A 22210-nucleotide genomic window follows, 5' to 3' on the forward strand; every position below is an offset into this window, starting at 1 on the left:
TTTGTTGGAAATACCAAGTGTAAGAACTGGTATTTTGACATTATTATATTGTGTTATTTCCCTCTATGTATTTATGAAACCATTTTTCAACTGAGATATTTTTACTTTTAATTTGGGAATCCTCCATCATAATAATATGCAACTCTGTTATCGTCAGATATTAGTGTTGTACCTTTGGTGGTAGGAACTATATTTTTAAAAGTACCCAAAATGATGATAATTATTAATATCTCGAATCGGGAATGTTCTTATTGTGCTCAGAAATTCCGCAGCATTATAAATCTTGAGCATACGTAACAGATTGAAAATGAAGTTATGGTTCATCAATATCCTTAGTCTAAATGCTTCATCCAATGCATATACTGGGATAACTTGTGAAATAGTCGTCAATAGTTTATTTGTACTTCTTTTGTGTGTTCCCATTTCTCACTGTGCTAATTTCTGATATTAGTCACAAACCCGATCGGGTATAGTTTAAGACGATAATAAAATATTACATTGTATCGATGGGAAATGCAATCAAACATTTGAAAAGAAAAGAGACCTTAAAGGATACTTACGTGTATTACATTCCCTGGAATTTCGGAAAGAAGACGAAGTATTCCTTAAAATTGTGTGATATGGAACATTTATAAATTAAATAATAGTTTTCAGTTGATCGAAACATTCATTGCTGATCAAAGCTATCTCTTTAGTTCTTCTCAAGTTCAGTCATCACACAAATGCATAATTGCTTAATTTAAATTGACATTTTCGATTGTAAAAAATTGTTTCTAAAGTTCATGGTGTATTGAAAATATTTTGCCCAGAACCAGGTGATATAAAGCAGGGCTATGCTGGATAGAATATAAGGATCACATTCTTCCCTCATTTATACCACAATTACCAGCTTATAGCAGTCTTGAGAGACTCTGACTGTGATGTGAGTACCAATTCCCCGTTTTATTGCCGAATGAGATGTTCAAGGGACAAGGACAACAGCAAAACCAGAATTGAAATAAATAACGTTACACAGAATGACATTGGACTCTACACACTGGAAACAGAAGGAAGTTTGACACAGCAATGTTTCCTAAATATTATAGGTAGTGTGACAAATAAAAAGAAAAAGCGATATAATGTACAATGAATGTGCATATCATTAAACAAGGTGTGACATTGAAGTTCATTTTTGCAGACACGTTGCTCTATCTTTAAAACAGTCTATCACCCAAAACCTCCTACTTTGAAGGAAATATAACTTTTGAGATCAAGATGTTGATATAGCAGTATTCAGTAAACCAAACTAAAAGTGTATGAGTGAAGTTTATGTAAAAATGCATCATACAGAAGAGGATGACAAACACAGTTAAAATTTAGAGAGGTAACGTACCCAAAATGCCAAGAAAGCTATATAATTTACTAAGATTATTTTTTAATTTTCGATGATGCCGCCGACAAGGTGTATAATAGACGAATATAATAAAGCGAGAAGGGTGTGAAATATTAATCTGAAACTACTGCATTCTTCAAAATGAGTATTCTTGCCATCAAAATAACATTTCGAATATTTTAATGAGTTTAAATCTATCTTAGTCCTTTAATTAGTAGCATATTATCTGAATTCTATCGCGGTTACTATGCAAATCCTTAAAATACGCCCCACATCTGATTTGTCTTCCCCAGTATCCACTGAGATACTGTCACTGTATTGCAAGTTACAGTTTTCTTGTCGGTTTATATTTGATCTTCCTGTTTGTAATGATGATATATTTTTGTCGCAATAATGATGTATTATAGATCAATTATCATAAGAGAGTCCTTGTTTTGGATTATGCATTACGAAGGATATATATGATAGATGCAATGTTTATTCCCATTACATATTGAAATATAACATATAATGTATCTTCGTCCATAGACATATACCACCAGTACGAGTAGATACAATTATTCCACAATGACGAACATCAACAATTTAAGTCTGATTACATCATCTATCAACCGAATCGGGAGATCCAACGCAAACGTTTATTATATTGTGAAAGTTTATGTTCATGTTATCTTGTTTTTCATCAGCTCAAACAAATCTAAGCATTATATTAGGATTTAAGTCTGCCATGAGTTCATAAATATCATGCGTTACATATTTGTAAAATGTATTTGAGTCACATACGGAAATAGTGCAAATGCATTGAATATTGTAACTCCTCCAGAACGTTCTGACGGAATTAACTCAGACCATCCGAAACATTCAACATTACAAACAACTGTACTTTCAAGTACAGCCGTGAATCGAGCCAATTCGCGTGAGTATATTTTTGTGATAAGTATCGTATAAGAATTATATGTGATTTCATCTAATACATTTATTGGACAAACGTATCAACAGAAGTAACTATTGTAGACACTATGATATCGTGATAAAGAAAACAAGGTTATGATGCCCTAAACGGTATCAAGTAGCTACTACAATGCCGAGTTTTAAACTTCTAGTTTTCTGAAAATATTTGAAACTTCAAGTTATCAATTATTGATTACGATAAGATAAAAGTGGATTATCCACTATGGCACTGTGAAAATGTTGTGGTTTCGTGGGTTCAACGCCATTTTAGGACATGCTAATTTATAAATGGCGGCTAGTATAAATCGTGGAGGAACAACCCGAGAAAACCACTCTAACAACCATCAACCCACAGGATGCTACTGGGAAGCTTTTTCACATATCCACGTTGTCCGAGCCCGAGACTCCAAGCCACTCCAGATAGGTGAGAGGTAAGTGATCGATAGAGAGAGTGCATTAGACACCTCGGCCACCGTAGGTTGCTCTATTAAAGGAAAGTTGGTGTTTGTTATGTCAAAAAATACCCTCATAAAAAGTATCACGTGTATACTAGCTCCATTTTAGACGGAAATAATTAGAATAACCTGGGTTAGCTTAGCTTGACTATACAATCTGATGGGCATTTACCCTACATATTAATTACCTTTTAATTTAAAAGTCATAGAGTAAGAAAAACAAAAACTGTAATATTCGCTCCGGATATCATAAAAAGTGCAGAACCTATACAACCCGAAATTGCCTGAAATATGGTAACCGCATATTTATGCTGATAAATATGTACAAATGTTCTATTATATTTACGTATTTGGGTGCATCTGCCCAATTCAGTATAGGTTCTTAGAAAGACTATTGGTCCATTCCAGTTTGTAGCGAATCACATAATTAGAAAGTAATCATTTGTATTTAAGCCCGTATTGGAAAAAGGAAGAAACCTGTTGCATTCATGACGGTTTTCTTTAATTTTTCTTTTGATAAAATAAAAGAATGCCAAAAGAAATAGTCCATCAACAAATAAATCACCTTTTCTTTTACATGTGTATAAAATGCAGGTCATAAAAGATACGCAATTTCACTAAGATCTTATCTTATTTATAGATGTTTCCCGTCTTATCTTGAATTTTTACGAACCATATTGCTATTTTGGGTTCTTCTTCATTAGTGTAATCTTGTGTTCTGTAATATATATATATATATATATATATATATATATATATATATATATATATATATATATATATATATATATATATATACATTATAGTTTGTACTATATTTAGATACAGAGAGTGAGCTTTTTCACATCATACCCATCACCACGTCAGCTGTCTTTGCAATCCTATTATTCTTTGGTTGTTTGATATGGATTCAGCGGAGGAATACCAATAGTATCAAAGCAGGTATAAAAAAATGTCATTCATATAACTTTTGTATTGGGCGTCCAATATGGAGTCAATGGAGGAATATCAGTAAAATAAAAGCATGTATAAACAATCAAGTTATTTTGTTTGAATGTATACATTGGCATTGTCGTCAGTGGATCTGACAAAGAAATCAAACGAAGTAGCAATTTATAATGGATGCACATAAATATAACGGTCTTTCAGTAACATTATCCATTACTATATCTCTAAATGTATAGAATGTCTCAATGTTCTCAATAGGATAATTTCAACTTCTCGTTTGTTTAAACGTTTATTTTTATGGCAATTGTCTTCATTTAAAGGTTCGTCTATATATGATGTCATGTGTAGTCAAATATAGCATTCTACACCAAATACCAGTAGGTTAGGAATGTACAATAACTACGACATATTATAACAATTTCAGTTCAGTCTTTTTCATCCATGACAATTTATTCTGGTAGGATTTTATTAATAAAACACGATTGTCTTTGGTTTGTTGCAGAACAACGTATTTTACAAGAAGAACGTGACCCTGATTTGTATTTGACACCTATTGCAATAGAAAGACCCCTGCCGGTACCTACAATTGAAGACGGAAAAACGGGTCATTCAAACATCGCTCAGAATAAGAAATTAGATTCATGCACCCTCTCAATACATATACCTCATATAATATCGAAGGATGGATATGAAGTAGTTGATATTTCAAATCATGGTGATCCCGAATATACGTCGAAGCACGATGAAATCCTATACGAGTCGACTGAAAATTGTAACACACCTGTATGTGACACATCTGGGTATTTAACAGTGCTGGGTGCAAGGGTGACGACAGTTTGAAGTAAAAACGTTTCATACCCTCGAAAACGTTAAATCATGTTTTTTAAATATTGCATGATTTAAAAATGTAGATGCATACTTTTAATATATGCCTTTAATTCCGTTATAGGTGTGTGGAAATGTACACAATGTTCAAGAAATGCCTTGTATGCTTATGAAAAAAATCTTATAATTGATTGGTTTCTCTATGGGGATTGTTCGATATATTTATGCAATAGTAAAAACCAATCAGACGTTGTGATATAAATTTCTCCTTGGCCCTAACCATTCAAACAACGTAATTAAGCCTGATGGAAGGAGAGTAATGTTACAAAACTACTCATTGACCAGATTATTTTGGGATTTTTACGAATTAATTCAAAGATAGTCTGACTAGTGTCATTGATACATAAGGACATTCAAAACTATCAATACATCATGACATTTAAGACTAGTTATTTTTCTTTCACCACGTTCTATATTTTTGAACTATTGATGGGATACTTAGGATTATTTGCAATTAAATTCACAATACCATAATTGTCTTTTGAATTCTCATTTTGTATCCTATGAAAATGACCTGTGTTGACAATTACTTAATTTTTTTATTTCACTTTTTTATTTCACTTTCTTTCTGTTATATATTTTGAACAGCTAGAGTCGTACCAGAAATGCTAACCTTGTCCGTTATCTGAATTTATTCAAAATACCTAAATAATATTAAAAAGTACAGTTGACTTTGTTTCGGAATAGTCATTGTCCATGGTAAATAGTTTAATTTCACACATATTTTAAGTGAAACCACATGCATTCACACAGTCGTCTATGTTGTACAATTTGTTTGAATAGAGGCAAATAAATGGACTAATTGCTTGAGCTTGCCAGACACTTTTACCTTTCTATAATAAGAGCATCAATACCAAATCAAGAAATAACGAATATTTTGATTTAGTAGTTGGTGGCAAAGGATATGTTTGTTGAAACCGCTTTCGGTATAATTGGTAAGTGTATCTGTTCTTTTGATAGAAAATTAAAGAAATTCACAGTTAAAATCCAGATGGAATTGGAAATAAGGAAGTTTCAGCATCAAAAAGACATTATGAAAATGCAAATTCAGAAAGACGAAAAGTAGAGGCAAATGCACATGCAGAGAGAGAGAGAGATATCAAGATGCAGAGAGAGAAAGCCGAAAAATAAATACAAATGCAGCGGGAGGAAACGTTGGACATATGCACATGTAGAGTGAAGAAAAGGAGATGCAAATACAAATACAGAGATTTTATAGGGATATGCAATATATATTAAACAAATTAAAACTGGCAGGAAATGTACTCTCCCTATTTTAACACATGTTTAGGTTTTGTTTTTACCATAAATATCATGTTAATACTCCTTTTCTAAGAAAAATAAATTGATAAATATTTTCTTCGCTTTGAGAATATTGCTGAAAGCTTCAATAAGCCACGATAACATAATACTTTGTTATTACAAAGTATACATTTTGGCAGAACTCGTGGAATCTACACTTCATTATCGATACAACCAAACTGATCATTACGATGTTGTTAGGAATTTACCTTGAGGCGTTTTGAGTTTGTACCTGACACAGATCGACAAAGTTTAAGAAATTATTGACAAGAAGCTTTACAAAACCATGTTTAATTTGGAATGGCAAAAGAACAACTATTTGATAGGCAGTGATCGGCCAAAAAAGGTTGAAAACGATTTGATATCCTCAGCCGGCGTATATTAATTGAATAGTTCAAGAATAGCATCCGTGCTGACGTCAAGACCTATCTCGATAAGTAAAAATTGAAAACGTTCGCTAGAGCTTCTACCACTGACGGTGAGTATTCATTGATTCACAAAGGTTCATTTGTTAGTAAGTCTTTCTATCTACAATAACAAATAGGCATATCAATCTACTACATAATATAAAAGATATCTGCTTAGATGGTTTGCTCCCTCAATATCTCTTTGCGAAAATAGCTGTCGCAACCGATTCTCAACACCACCCTACCACCCAAAGATACCTTAATAAGGTTCTGAACAATGATTAGAAAATGGTATACTTTACTTCCATAAGTAATATTATCTTCAAGTAAAAGCGATGGTAATAGGCACCAAACTAAGACCTTTGTTTGGCAATCATTTTCAAGACAGGCTAGAGCAGCCACATCGGAAACAAGCAACGTAGAAACCCCAAAGCAGACGCATCGTACTGATCACGTAGAGGGTGAATATATATGTAGGCCGGATCAACTGCACATTTTCGTCTCTGAATATTTCGATTACGAAATATGGTTTGATAACGAACGTATATCATGCCTCAGTAGGAATAGATGATTTATACCAAAGCCACGTTGCAATGAGCTTTATGATCCCGTTGTATGACTTGTGAAACGTTGGCTGCGAAACAACATGATATGTCAGCTGGGAAGCACGTCCATATAACTGTCGCTAGGTTAAGTTAAAACAATATGATTTAGAGTTCGATGGTTTTGATCTCCGAAAAGTCACTGAATGTCAAAGAAGAATGAATTTCCAAGTGTTCCATACGTGAACTGCTCCTGTGATCGGAAGGGTTCTTATTTTGACTGGCGATGTATAAACTACTGTTGTTGTTGTTAATGTTGTTGTTGCTGTCGGTATATTTCAACAAAGGACTGAGGAGAAGCTAACCAATGCAAGTGATGGGTAAATTAATCTGCAATTGCTTATCTACATGTTGCAAACTCAGATTTCTATAGTGTTTCCAATGATCCAATTTGGCAATAAAAGACGTTTATATTTGTAGGGATGAGTTCTCCACGTCAGACCCACAGTGGTTGTTGCTGTTGATGTTATTGGATTTCTTGAAAAGATGAAATATTAGAAAGGGATGTAAAGTTGTGCAACGACATGTTGGTAATCTTTACTTCAATTTAAGGAGCGATTTTGTTTCCCTTTCGTTTTCCGGTCCTTTGAGAAATCTATATCGTTAACAGAAAATCTCCACGGTTGTTGAAAGAATTGTGCATGTCTTTGTCGTTTTATTCGAAACCTAAAGACTCCATATACAATGCACAATTTCCTTTTTTAAAACCTGTTTCATACCTATAGAAAATCACTCTATTCTAATTATACCGTTTTCAATACCAAACGGAAACATTTGCTCTCTATCTTTCAATTTTAATATGAAACAAAAATTATATCCAAAGCAACATCATTACCCTAAGACTGAAAATTAATATTGATCATGAAAATAAAGACATGATATACGGGTAAACAAACTGGAAAAGAAAATTGAATGGATCATTTGAAAATAGAAAAGATAAATCAAAAACATAAATTTGAAAACCAAAATTAAAGATCAAAAAATGAAAATTAAAAAATGAACTATCTTATCTTAACCACTATCAAAGTTGAAAATATATCGAGCTTATAGCATAAACTTAACCTGTTTGTATAGGTAATACAGAATGTATTAGAAGCGATAGGCAAAACTAATTAATAATTACGATAATCATTTGATAGTTGAATATACCCTTTTGAAAGCTTGCGGGTAACTTATTCGTATTATAGGAACATGTTTCACGTTTGTGGGGTTGGAAAATTTACTGTCTGCAAATAGAACGATTGCGTTGATTCGAGCAAGAAAAAAAATCATTATTGGATAAATAATTTAAACCGTAATATCAGGTTCAGGCTAATAAAAATTTATATTCAGCCGATTAACTGAGACACTTTGATTGCATCAATCGAAGCTTGTTCTTGATTTTCCATTAGTGCCATTTCATGGTTACTCTTTTGTGATGTTTCCACTGCCATAATTATCTCAACAATGATAACTGAAGCAATGTAAACCTCGTCTGTCCACCAAGTGTGCATATGTGTGGCGATGCAGCGTCGCTCAGAAAATTTATATTGTGGGAATTGCCAAGAAGAACGTGAAACTATCCCGAATTATTGAGAGGCCCGTTTGATCTGGGCCATAAGAAAAGACAGCAGACCCATGGCGCCAGTGGCTTATATGCTCTAAACTAAATAAAGAGAGACGCTTAAAGTTATTTTACGTGCTTTGCTAATTTCATTGAACACATTGAAAAACATCATATTCAAACCTATTCGTTTCTGTAGAACCTTGAAAATACTTTGAGTGCTTGGAACATTAAATCATATTTGTAGCATGAGTTCAAGTATCCGACGTATTTTATATTATATATTGCTGTGATTTGAGAGTAAAACATTCGGTTAGACGTTTGAGTGGAAATAGAAGGTGCTGATTTGCACTATAACATTATTTTGAAACTATTATGAATTTTCAAAGGAGTTCTGTACAACGACGTTTTGACAACATCACAATTCTTGTCGGACCAGTACATTTCTTGTTCAGAATGTATACGGAATTTTTTTCTTCTTTTTCTTACTTTAATGATTATGTTGGATTCACTTCATAATATTGTAAGTTTCGCACAGATTTTAAGTTTAATAACTTTGATAATAACGTGTGTTTGTTAAGTTTACAAACTTGCTGGTTTTGCTTATTTCTATTACTTAGTTTAAAAAGATTGAATCGTAAGAATATATTGAAAGATAGATATATAGATTAGGTCGACAGACAGACAAACAGACAAACAGATAGATAGATAGATAGATGCATGCATGCATACATACATACATACATACATGGATGGAACAAGAAAGAGAGAGATAAAAAGAGAGACAAAGAGTGCAAGAGAGGGGGAAAAAACAATACTTCAGATAGAGACAGAAACATTTAACTTTTTAGAATTACTGCTACTAACTTTAGAATAACCTCTCAATAAATCGAAGTTGAAGTTAAAGTTGAGAAATGGACGAGTCCATATAAACCAGGTAAATATAGACATTGTTATATTTGTTAAGTCCTTATCGAGATAACACTGAGTAGACGTATGCTAAATATATAAAGATAAATGAGCCAAATATATATGGAAATATTTCAGATAAAAAGCAAAATATATTTACATTACAGAATCTATCAAAATCAGAAACACTAGATAGTATTAGGCCACCTATATTTCTAATGATTGTAATCATAGAAATAGATTTGTATGTTGTATATATCTTGTAAATATTGCGACTGACCATTACGTAAACATTTCTTTCGAATTTGATAATTTAATATTGTTATCCTGAAAAATGTAAAGGTTTCCATTTTTGCAATGCAGAGATTTTTTGTCAGTTAAAATGTTTTTCCTTTGCATTTATTTCTAAGAATATGTAATGTCGGTTTTTACAATATTATTTAAATTTAATTTTACATAAGGATGGTCATACCTATTTTTTTGTTTTCTTCTTCGCAAAATGTTCATAAATCGTTTAGAGTAGTGAGAAGTATAGAATGACAAGCACTTCAGTGAAAATATTCACTAAAATGTAACACAAAACGTGTGATTTGCAGTCAGAGGAACGGCATGAATAAGTATTTATATTGGTTTCAAAAGCATAAAATTACCACAACATCGGTGGAACGACGAAGTTACGCTTCACGGTCCTAGCATGTCCTAATTCTAAGATGAAATCTATCATTTAGCCATTTTATAGTCTAAAATAATTCATGATTTGCTAATTTAAAAAAAATTCTTTGATAATGTTCAAATCAGAATGATTCCGTTATGTTTGATATATATGTATGTAAAGGGATGCTTACATGAAACACAGAACAAGTAAAATATGTTTGGATACGAAATCTTGCATGTTGCTGATTTGTAACAAAGAACGGAATCTAAACAAATTTTATAACAAGTAAAGAGCCAGAATTTATAATATTTTAACACGTGGAGGTGTGCTTGTTCAATTATGATATTAAAATCTTGGCAGATCCCTGCTATATTATATTTTGTCATTTGCAATCAGTTTCTATCGTTATTGTTCTCTTCATTTCTTCCTGCAATGTCATGCGTTTCCTGGACAACAATTAACAATGAAATTGAACAGATGTTTAATCAAGTTAGTTCATCGGCTTTGTTGTCCTTTGGCTTTGATCAAACATAATGCACCATTGTTTAGGCAAACGATTTTGAGGTGCATGACAGATTTTTGAATACACTTACATTTTAATCACAAAGACGGCTCTTTTATGGGCACAAGAAGACGGAATATAAATATTTATACTTCAACAATGGCCATACAGAAAGTTTGGATATTCGCTCTTTGTTTGCTTACGGTGGCAGTATTAACAGGTAATTAGTAACAATATTTCAAGAAATATTTTCGCGTATGTCGGACGAAAACGAACTTGCGAATATCAAACATATTTTCCTTTAATTTTTGTTGTCACCTGCTTTAACTTAGGAGTAAAGAAAACACGATAGGCTATACATGGCGGCTGGTATTAATGGTGGAGGAAGAACCCGGGAAAACCCAGGAAAGAACCGCCCACATACGAGAAGGTACTGGCAGGCTCTCGCACATACCCATATTTCCTGAATCCGAGATTTTGACCCTCGCAGACAGAGGTGAGATGGCTTTGATCCGTAGCGGAGAGCGCTTTAGACCACACGGCTACTCGGGGTCCCAAACAAAGATGTATTTATTATTATGTCACCTCTTCGAAGTTCCTTATGGATGGTACATGCCTTAGAATTACTACAACCAGTGTCCGTGTCTAGGTCAGTGTCGGTGTTGTGGTTGATGTGTCCAAACATGAACATTATATAAATAATTACAACGTCAATGAATCTCATACATTCTTTACTCTAGGGTCTTAAGTGACATTTGGAAGTGAGATAAGGTGGTACATACGTGCAGATTTGTGTCACATTCTTGATTATTTACTTTTTCTTCGTTTAGCTCATATTTATCGGCACACTTTAAAATACAATGTATCTTGAATCATAAAACGTTTCGGGAAGTTTTATTTTGACGAGAACAATTTCGCCCTTACAAAGGAAATATGACTAACCTTTCACGCTTCACTCAGTTTAGTTAAATCATGTTTTAAATTTCTTTCTCAAACTGGCAAAGAGCTAATCGCATGAACATAACCCAGGGTAGTAAAATATAAAATATAGGTTAAATTGACGTTTTCATGTTGTACTAATACAGTTAAATCGTTCCAGCTATGAACAGATGTTTAGAATTCGTCTTCTGCGTGATAGTAACTGTTGACGATACCTACAGGAGACTACTCAAAAGTTCTCAGAGTTGAGAAATTGTATATTTGATTAATAAAAAACTCTACTCTTAGCAAAATAGAATTTTATTTCTGAAATCCTTATCAGATATTAGTATTTTTGTCATTCCTGCTCTTGACATGATCTTGGTGGTTCATTTATGTATTGAAGGAGAGTGTGTGTGTGTGTGTGTGTGTGTGTGTGTGTGAGAGAGAGAGAGAGAGAGAGAGAGTGCGTATGTGTGATTTGGATTTTTAACGTAGCTTTAAAAAATTTCAGTCATATGGCTATGATGTCTACAGTGTAGCAGTTTAGTGATGCTTAGCACTGGGATATCATGCCGCAGACATGTAGCATGATTCCCCACCCAGTCACATTATCCTGACATATGGCCAACCAGTCCTAAGACTAATCTTTCAATGCTGAGCGCAAATTGAGGCTGATGTTAGTACATATTTGTAAGTCGTTTGAAAAGAAGGGTTTTGATTAAATCGTAATATATATTTAATTTGCATGGATTATTATATAGTGTTTTTATTTCATTCTATGCTATGAATAACTGTATTTTCGACTTGACCCTCTTAAAAATCAAGTTCGTTTTCTACCATAGATGAATCATTGATTTTTGTAATTCTATGAATAATTTATACAATGGTATGTATTCTTCTCGCGAATGGGTTAACAATTAGAATACTTATTTTTGTCTGTGACAAGGACATTTTTTTACCATCTTCTTCATTATATTTGCAGTAGTAGTTCTCTAAATATAAATAAGATTTTTTTTCCTTAATCGTTATTTGAGATCTGAGCAGAATCAGTTGTATTTGTATTGTGTCCAGTTTTTCATTCTGGCTGGGTTTTATTTTAAAAATAATTTAGTTCAATTTATTCTTTTCTGGAAATAACAAGCGCTCAAAACTAATATTCGTGGAAATAGAGACTTGGATTTAGATTGAAATTTCAAATAACGACATATTTGGGACTTGTATTATGATGATTCGATAAAAGAATGTTGGCACATCACCACGACACTGGATACCACAGGCACATCAACACTTCCAGATCTTTATTTGTTTTGAAGTATTATTAAAGTTTATTCAGAAGTTTAATTATTAGATTTTGTATTCGAAATTCAATGATTATTTGGAAGGTTTGCAATAGAGTGTGTGGTTTTTGCATTTTTCAGTTTCTGTTGTAGGATATTAAATTATTTGTTGAATTTTGCAAGGCTTCTTCTTCTCATTTTCTTCTATTACACTCCAGGTGAACAGAAACTCCATAAGTAAATAAGCGACAGTGCGATACAACTGTATAAATTATTTCCAAGTTGAAGCACGGAGAATGCTGTATTCCTTTGTTTTGACTTTTAGTAATTAATCTCCGTTTCAAATTTTTCCTTGCGATATGATAAATCAATATTTCGATATTTATCCTGAATGATATTAGAGTATTTTTGTTCATCAGAATATTGGTATTAATTGTGGTTATATCGATAAATAGTTTGACAGAAATTGACATGCTCTAAAACATTTACATTACTGAATAATAATAATAATAATAATAATAATTTTATTATAATAATAATAATTTTAATAATGATATTACTATCCTACGAGAACAAAAGTTTAATTTAATTTTAATATTAATATTAACAAAACTTGATTTCACTTACAGAAAGCGTCCTGCCTGAACATAAAACATACATAACAGACGCACAGGCTCAAAACGCATTCATCATTAAAACATGGACATACAATGGTTCCTCGTTATATGTCACAGTTACAAAGGAAAACAAAAGTCTTCTTAGTGCGTTCTTTGATGGTGTTTCTGTCACGGGGCAGGGAAATCGATTATCAATAAAGTTCAACAATAACACAAAGGAAGTATCGTTATTTATAAACAATATTAGCAGGAGTGATGAAGGTTTGTATCTAATTTCTACAAGTAGCTACGACGTATCAGACGAAGATTCCAACACAATGGAAGATAAATGGAATGTCCAACTAAACGTTTTAGGTAAGGAACAAATCCATGATGATGTATGCAATTTATGTGTATGTTCAGATCTGATGACAAGACATAGTTGTATCAACATATAAATATTTTTGTCAAAAAACACATGGAATGATTTTTTAGAAAGAATAATGAAGCTTTTCGTATGTGGTGCAAAATGATAAATAACGCAGTTTATGTGTACTTGTGTCCGACATTTAAAAGGAAGTCATAGGTACCGGACATGCTAGTAATCTTGTGTATAGGTTATTGTAAACAGTTTGTACATAACCTTTTACGTTCAGTTTTAACGTCGTCATTGAAATAATCATATTCCTAATGCAATAATTCCTTATTCAAAAATGCTGTTTACCAATGATCATGTTCTAAAGTATGTTTTTTTTTTATTCTGTCACGTCGAAATTAATTTTGCATAGCTGCTTCAAAATATTATTTCTGAGAATAAAATAAAATTACGATACATTGGTAAAATATAATATTATTTCTATTTTAAAATCGTTAGAAATAATTTTCAGTGCTGCTATATCTATCAATTATTGATTATTTCTAACAATCACTACCCACGGGCAATCATCAGCGTTAAATAGCTGTAACAAATCACATTAATGCATCACAGAGAGGAGACAGAAAGTTGATATCGAATGTCTAAGATTTAGTATGAGAAACCATCATGGTGGCTCGTCAGAATCACTTATTTTGCAATGGATGCATTCTTGTTCATTCAGTATGTTTTACGTTCATACCCTTCTTTTATTTGTGAATGATTACACGTTTCTATGAATCATTTAAATCATGTATTTACTGTTCTTTGGAGAAATAAAAACTTTGTTGGAAATGCCAAGTATAAGAGCATTTTGACATTATTACATGGTGTTATTTCCCTCTATGTATTTTGTGAAACCATTTTTCAACTGAGATATTTTTACTGGTAATTTGGGAATCCTCCAGCATAATAATATGCAACGCCGTAAGTTATCGTCACATATTAGTGTTGTTCCTTTCGTGGTAGGAAACATATTTTTAAAAGTACCCAAAATGACGATAATTATTAGTATCTCGAATTGGGAATGTTTTTTTGTGCTCAGAAATTCTGCATTATTATATACCTTGAACATACGTAACAGTTTGAAATGAAGTTATGGTTCATCACTGTAGTTAGTCTAAATGCTTCATCCAATGCATATACTGGAATAGCTTCTGAAATAGTTGTCAATATTATTTTTGTAATTCTTTTGTGTGTTCCCATTTCTCACTGTGCTAATTTCTGATATTAGTCACAAACCCGATTGGGTATAGTTTAAGACGATAATAAAATATTACAATGCATCAATGGGAAATGCAATTTAAAATTTGAAAAGACAAGAGACTTTGAAGAATACTTACGTGTATTAAATTCCCGGAAATGTTGGTAAGAGGACAAAGTATTCCTATAAAACTGTGTGATATGGATCTTTTATAAATTAAATAATAGTTTGCAGTTGATCGAAACATTCATTGCGGATCAAAGCTATCTCTTAATTCTTCTCAAGATCATTCATCACATAAATGTATAATTGCTTAATTTACATTGAAATTTTCTATAAAATAATTGTTCCTTAAGTTCATGGTGTACTGAAATTATTTTGCCCAGAACCAGGTGAAATAAAGCAAGTATATGCTGGAGAGAATATGAGGATCATAGAATTTGTACAGGAATCGATGTTCTTCCCTCGTTTATACCTAAATTACAAGCTTATTGCAGTCTTGAGAGACTCTGACTGTGATGTGAGCACCAATTCACTGTTTTATGGCCGAATGAGATGTTCAAGGGACAAGGACAACAACAAAACCAGAATTGAAATAAATAATGTTACAGAGAATGACGTTGGACTCTACACACTGAAAACAGAAGGAAGTTTGACACAGCAATGTTTCTTAAATATCACAGGTAATGTTACAAATAAAAAGTAAAAGCGATATAATGTACAATGAATGTGCATATCATTAAACAAGGTGTGACATTGAAGTTCATTTTTGCAGAAAACACGTTGCTCTATCTTTAAAACGGTCTTTCACCCAAAACCTCCTACTTTGAAGGAAATATATCTTTCGAGATCAAGATGTTGATATAGCAGTATTCAGTAAACCAAACTAAAAGTGTATGAGTGAAATATATGTAGAAAGGCATCATACAGAAGAGGACGATAAACATAGTTAAAATTTAGAGAGCTAACGTACCCAAAGTGCCAAGAAAGCTATATCATTTGCTAAGATTATTCTTTAATTTTCGATGATGCCGCCGACAAGGTGTATAATAGACGAATATAATAAAGCGAGAAGGGTGTGAAATATTAATCTGAAACTACTGCATTCTTCAAAATGAGCATTCTTGCCATCCAAATAACATTTCGAATATGTTAATGAGTTTAATTCTATCTTAGTCCGTTAATTAGTTGCATAGTATCTGAATTCTATCGCGGTTACTATGCAAATCCTTAAAATACGCCCCACATCTGATCTGTCTTCCCCAGTATCCATTGAGATAATGTCACTGTATTGCAAGTTACAATTTTCTTGTCGGTTTATATTTGATCTTCCTGTTTGTAATGGTGATATATTTTTGTCGCAATAATGATGTATTATAGATCAGTTATGATAAGAGAGTCCTTGTTTTGGACTATGCATTACGAAGGATATATATGATAGATGCAATGTTTATTCCCGATACATATTCAAATTTAACATATAATGTATCTAGGTCCATCGACATATACCACCAGTACGAGTAGATACAATTATTCCACAATGACGAATATCAACAATTTAAGTCTGATTACATCATCTATCAACCGAATCGGGGGATCCAACGCAAACATTTATTATATTGTGAAAGTTTATGTTCATGTTATCTTGTTTTCATCAGCTCAAACAAATCTAAGCATTATATTAGGATTTAAGTCTTCCATGAGTTCATAAATATTATGCTTTACACATTTGTAAAATGTATTTCAGTCACATACGGAAATAGTGCTAATGCATTGAATATTGTAACTCCTCCAGAACGTTCTGACGGAATTAACTCAGACCATCCGAAAAATACAATATTACAGACAACTGTACTTTCAAGTACAGCCGTGAATCGAGACAATTCGCGTGAGTATATTTTTATGTGATAAGTATCGTATAACAATTATATGTGATTTCATCTAATACATTTATTGGACAAACGTATCAACAGATGTAACTATTGTAGACACTATGATATCGTGGTATAGAAAACAAGGTTATGATGCCCTAAACGGTATCAAGTAGCTACTACAATGCCGAGTTTTAAACTTCTAGTTTTCTGAAAATATTTGAAACTTCATGTTATCAATTATTGATTACGATAAGATAAAAGTGGATTATCCACTATGGCAATAGTGGAATGTGAAAATGTTCTGGTTTCGTGGGTTCACACATGCTAATTTATACATGGCGGCTAGTATAAATCGTGGAGGAATAACCCGAGAAACCCACACTAAAAACCATCAACCCACAGGAAGCAACTGGGAAGCTTTTCCACATATCCACGTTGTCCGAGCCCGAGAGTCCAACCCTCTCCTACATAGGTGAGAGGCAAGTGATCGATACAGAGAGTGCATTAGACACCTCGGCCACCCAGGGTTACTCTATTAAAGGGAAGTTAATGATTGTATTGGTGTTTGTTATGACAAATAATACCCTCATAAAAAGTAGCACGTGTATATGAGCTCCATTTCAGACGGAAATAATTAGTTTAAACTGGGTTACCTTAGCTTGACTATACCATTTGATGGGCATTTACTCTACATATTAATTTCCTTTTAATTTAAAAATCATAGGGCAAGAAAAAAGAAAATTGAAATATTCGCTCCGGATATCATAAAAAGTGCAGAACCTATACAACCCAGAATTGCTTGAAATATGGTAACCGCATATTTATTCTGCTAAATATTTACAAATGTTCTATTACATTTACGTATTTGGGTGCATCTGCCCAATTCAGTATAGGTTAGTAGAAAGACTTTTGGTCCATTCCAGTTTGTAGCTAATCACATAATTAGAAAATAATCATTTGTATTTAAGCCCGTATTGGAAAAAGGAAGAAACCTGTTGTATTCCTGACGGTTTTCTTTAATTTTTCTTTTGATAAAATAAAAGAATATAAAAGAAATAGTCCATCAACAAATAAATCACCTTTTCTTTTATATATGTATAAAATGCAGGTTATAATTTTCACTAAGATCTTATCTTATTTATATGTTTCGCGTCTTATTTTGAATTTTTACGAACCATATTGATATTTTGGGTTCTTCTTCATTAGTGTAAACTTGTGTTCTGTTATATATATATATATATATATATATATATATATATATATATATATATATATATATATATATATATATATATATATATATATATATATATATTATAGTTTGTACTATATTTATATAGAGAGTGAGCTTTTTTATATCATATCCATCACCACGTCAGCTGTCTTTGCAATCCTATTATTCTTTGGTTGTTTGACATGGATTCAGCGGAGGAATACCAATAGTATCAAAGCAGGTATACATAATGTCATCTATATACATTTTGTTTTCATTTTGTTATAGATATAATTGGGCCATAGACATAAAGTATGATGAATTATGTGCACAACTGTAATGACTATCAGAATGAAAATAAAGTCATTGTGATACCTCAGGAATTAATTTTATTTGAAGTTTCTCATTTTCTGTGAAAAACATTTTAAAATGCAACTGTGCTAGTAAAGACTTATATGACATTTTCATGCATTTTTCACATGACATGTCTTTTGTATGTCAGAGGTATTATTCTCTGATATTTTAAACAATAAATATATGGATGATGTTGATGCACTACGATGTTGTTTGCTTTGACGTATGACAAAGTTTGTATACTCAAAGTTAGTGCTCAAACTAGGTTACTTTCATTCCATAGCCACTTTATTCGCCTTTGTGTTTTATTAAGCAAATGTTTATATTTCATGTTTCAACCATTAATGCATATTTGATTCAACAAACTTACTCATATGTGCATTAATTACAAATTCGATTTCCTTACCATTTTATAGTTCAACGCATTGTTCTCGAGACAATAGAAACAGCATCTAGTACTGCATTGTCCACGTTAGGAAGATGTCCACACATACCTTCAAGGGAGGACATATGGACGAATCATTCGAAGTATCTGAGAAACACAGTTAAAAATCCAGCAGGAAGACTCCAATATCCAACTCCTTCAGATACTTCTACTTCAGGTCATACAACATGCCACAACAGGTCACAACATCTGGACGATGAGAATTACAGAATCGATGTTACAGATAACATTTTCAACATTTGTGAATCACGTAGCAGGTCGAGTGAGACGTTATTGGCTGAATGTCATGACTGTCCAGGCGGCTTAGTAGATAGCTCTCCATTTCCCTCTGATGTGTTTTCTGCAACAGAAAGCAAGGTACACCTCGACAGACCAATCTCAGATGGTACTGGCCAATGGCAAGTGACTCGAAGTACAGATGCTATATATGCAGAGGTCAAGAAGTCGTCATCCAAAAATAGTAATAAGTATAGATTATATCGTTTTTGTTCAAGATTTCAATAACTAGTGATAGGAAACTTAAACAGAATAGTCAGTTATTTTGTAAATCAGCATTAAGAGGTTAGTGTTAGGACTGGTCGGCCTGGTGTCAGGATAATGTGACTGGGTGGGACATCATACTACATGTCTGCGGCATGATGCCCCAGTGCTAACATCACTATAAACTGTCACACTGCAGACATCGTAGTGATATGACTGAAAAATTGTTAAAGCTACGTTAAAAATCCAATTCACACACACACACACACACACACACACACACACACACACATAGTTATTTTTCTAATGATTAAAGAAAATCCATTATTCTAATTTTACGGCGTAATACAAGTGTGAATTACACAACAGGACACATACACTGCTATATCCATTTAAAAACCAAACTGTTGTATCTGAGAGCAGATTATCTGCACTAAACTGATGAATAGCTAGTTGACATTTATTTTCAAGATGTAGCTATAGAAGTAATGATAATAGTGCTCACAGCAATAACAATTCCTACAGCAGTATTAGAAGTATTAACAACGACGGGTTTATAAGTATTAATAAATAATCAAAAAAGTCAATAATTCGTTCGTTACTTATTTATTTATTTCCTTTTTTGAACTTATATATTTTCTTCATCCCTTCATTTGTTTCTTTCTTTCTGATTTATTTAATTACTTAACTGATTCGTTACTTAATTACTTACCTATAACTCTCTGATGTAGTAAAGGCTGGGGCTTTGTACAAGGATGGATATGAGATGGTTGACTTTTCACATTTTGATAATCCCACTAATGGTTTCGAAGACGTAGAACTTGCTTCAGTGTCGGGAACCCCAAACCCAAATTCTGTGGGTAGGTATGGTATTTTTGTCCGAGTTACCAACTATAGATAATTGAAACATTTTTAACAAGATATCTCATCTATAATGAGAAAATATATCTCTATGAGGGAGTTATCTATTTATTTTTAAACTCATTTAGAATTTAAGTGAAAAAATATAGCTGCTGAAATATATTACATATGTGTGACTTAAATATCTTTCTATCTGAGCACGTTGATCTTCGAAATATGCGTGTTCGAAGGTACGAATGTTAAATAATGTATGTAATGTTATTACCAGGCATATCAACATCAATGGTTGACTTGGACCATGGCACGAAAAACCAAGAGGCCAAAAAAACATTTGCAAATGTTGTGAACAATGCGTCAGCAGAAAACGTCAAGGTAAACAATTATTTCTTAAATTTCTTAGGACATATGAGTTGGTCAGGATGTATCTAACTTTGGATGCCACAGTAATAGGTATGAAATACGCACACAATTTAACAGTAGCAAAATCCTAATTAACTTCTCTCCCTCACTTGTATTTTGATGATTGTATGTATATGTCTCAATCCTGTATCAATGCCAAATGTAACCTCTGTGTATATTGTTTTGCAGAGTTATGACGAGGAAAAAGCCTTGAGTATTAGAAAGGAGGAGCAAGGAGAACAGAAAACGATTCATGTCATCGCTTACGATCACGATGCAATTAATCTAAAGTGAAATTGTCATTTCAATTTATCAAAAATACAGTTTATTACCTGCTTTAATTTTTTTCTTTTGCTACTGCTATTCAAAGTGTTAAAGAAATACGTGTTCCTCTCTGCAATACGTCTTGGTTCCTGTAGAAATAAGACTTGTCTACAACACGGAAATAAGACTTGTCTGCAACTCGGAAATAAGGCTTGTCTACAACTCGGAAATAAGAAATGTCTACAACTCGGAAATAGGACTTGTCTACAACTGGGAAATAAGGCTTGTCTACAACTCGGAAATAAAGTTTGTCTACAACGCGGATATAAGACTTGTCTACAACGCAGTAAAACTTTGCTGTCATGGTTGACGCAAACTTCCTCTTTTTGTGAACGCAGATGAAGAGATAGCTTTATCTTACTTTATCTCAGATTTTTATATAGCTGATACTTTGAGCTTAATTCACCGGAATCAATGGAGTTCACTGCCATCTTATGGATTATTCGCAGTATGTAATCAGACTGTCAGATCTAGTGAAACATGCACATGATTAAATGTGCTAATAATTCAGATGTTTGAATATATACTTAAAATTTACATGAAATGTCTAATATTACTAACATTCACTTTTATAATTACATTTGTCATGAATACAAAAGTAGTTCCGTTCACGATTTTAAATTTGAATGTATGTTATGCCATTTGGAAGAGCGGAAAGAATGTCACTATATATTTATGTATTATTGTAAATAATACGTAAATACCATTGCCAAACAGGAGGAAAGCAGAGAAAACTAAGAATCGTCATCATATACATCATAGACAACCGCAAAATCGGCCAGTTGAAAGCGCTGTTTTACTCTTGTTTCTAGAGACCGCTGGGGTAACATTAATATTTTTTCTGTCAGTGATAAATAGAGCACATATATGTTGTTGGAGGAAACATATTTTATCATATATCTACTAAAAACGATTGTTTTCTCCCTATATATTGTCAAGGATCAAACCGTCGATTAACATTGGTTTTATTTCTACAATCATGTCCAAATGCGGACAGAGTCTGCAGCAATCACTACTTTGATAAAACAGCAATAATAATTTAAGAATAGTGACATTTTACTGATTTAGCTTCTAAAAATAACACTTCAAACTTAATATTTTGTCAAAATAATGCTTTTCATACAAAAATGAAAAGATTGTTTTTTATTTTACCGACTTCTGCCGCTGATTGATACGTTAAAAATTATCGGGGTTGAGGTACCTCACAAAGTGGTTATTTCTACAGTTTTAATCGTTTAATATCTTTAAAGGACATATTTTCATGATTGTCAAATTACCTACAATGCTTGATGCTTTTATTATATTTAATTTTTATTGTG

General features: G+C 32.6%; 1 protein-coding gene and 1 long non-coding RNA gene across 2 annotated transcripts; both read left to right on the plus strand.

Annotated features, from left to right (window-relative positions):
• The first annotated feature begins 2154 nt into the window (after positions 1-2154).
• LOC149797640 (uncharacterized) lies at positions 2155-4963 on the plus strand. The gene is made up of 3 exons (XR_016421547.1): positions 2155-2288; positions 3601-3720; positions 4229-4963. It is a non-coding gene; the product is annotated as an uncharacterized LOC149797640 (long non-coding RNA).
• Positions 4964-10637: 5674 nt separating this feature from the next.
• LOC149797641 (uncharacterized) lies at positions 10638-20861 on the plus strand. The gene is made up of 9 exons (XM_089960783.1): positions 10638-10751; positions 13359-13700; positions 15328-15624; positions 16689-16829; positions 18156-18269; positions 18799-19287; positions 20039-20167; positions 20437-20540; positions 20757-20861. The coding sequence occupies exons 1-9, from the start codon at positions 10649-10651 to the stop codon at positions 20859-20861; spliced, it is 1824 nt and encodes a 607-aa protein (XP_089816909.1). The 5' UTR covers positions 10638-10648.
• Positions 20862-22210: the final 1349 nt, after the last annotated feature.

Source organism: Sinohyriopsis cumingii, chromosome 6 (assembly GCF_028554795.1).
Source record: "Sinohyriopsis cumingii isolate HCF-2022 chromosome 6, ASM2855479v2, whole genome shotgun sequence".
Lineage (NCBI taxonomy): Eukaryota > Metazoa > Mollusca > Bivalvia > Unionida > Unionidae > Sinohyriopsis > Sinohyriopsis cumingii.

What these genes read in the sequence shown, in the direction of transcription:
- LOC149797641 (XM_089960783.1), top strand. Translation starts at nt 10,649, where the DNA reads ATGGGCACAAGAAGACGGAATATAAATATTTATACTTCAACAATGGCC. An exon ending in TACCAATAGTATCAAAGCAG is followed by an intron (nt 18,270 to 18,798) that starts GTATACATAATG and finishes ACCATTTTATAG; the next exon opens with TTCAACGCATTGTTCTCGAG. An exon ending in GAAGTCGTCATCCAAAAATA is followed by an intron (nt 19,288 to 20,038) that starts GTAATAAGTATA and finishes TCTCTGATGTAG; the next exon opens with TAAAGGCTGGGGCTTTGTAC.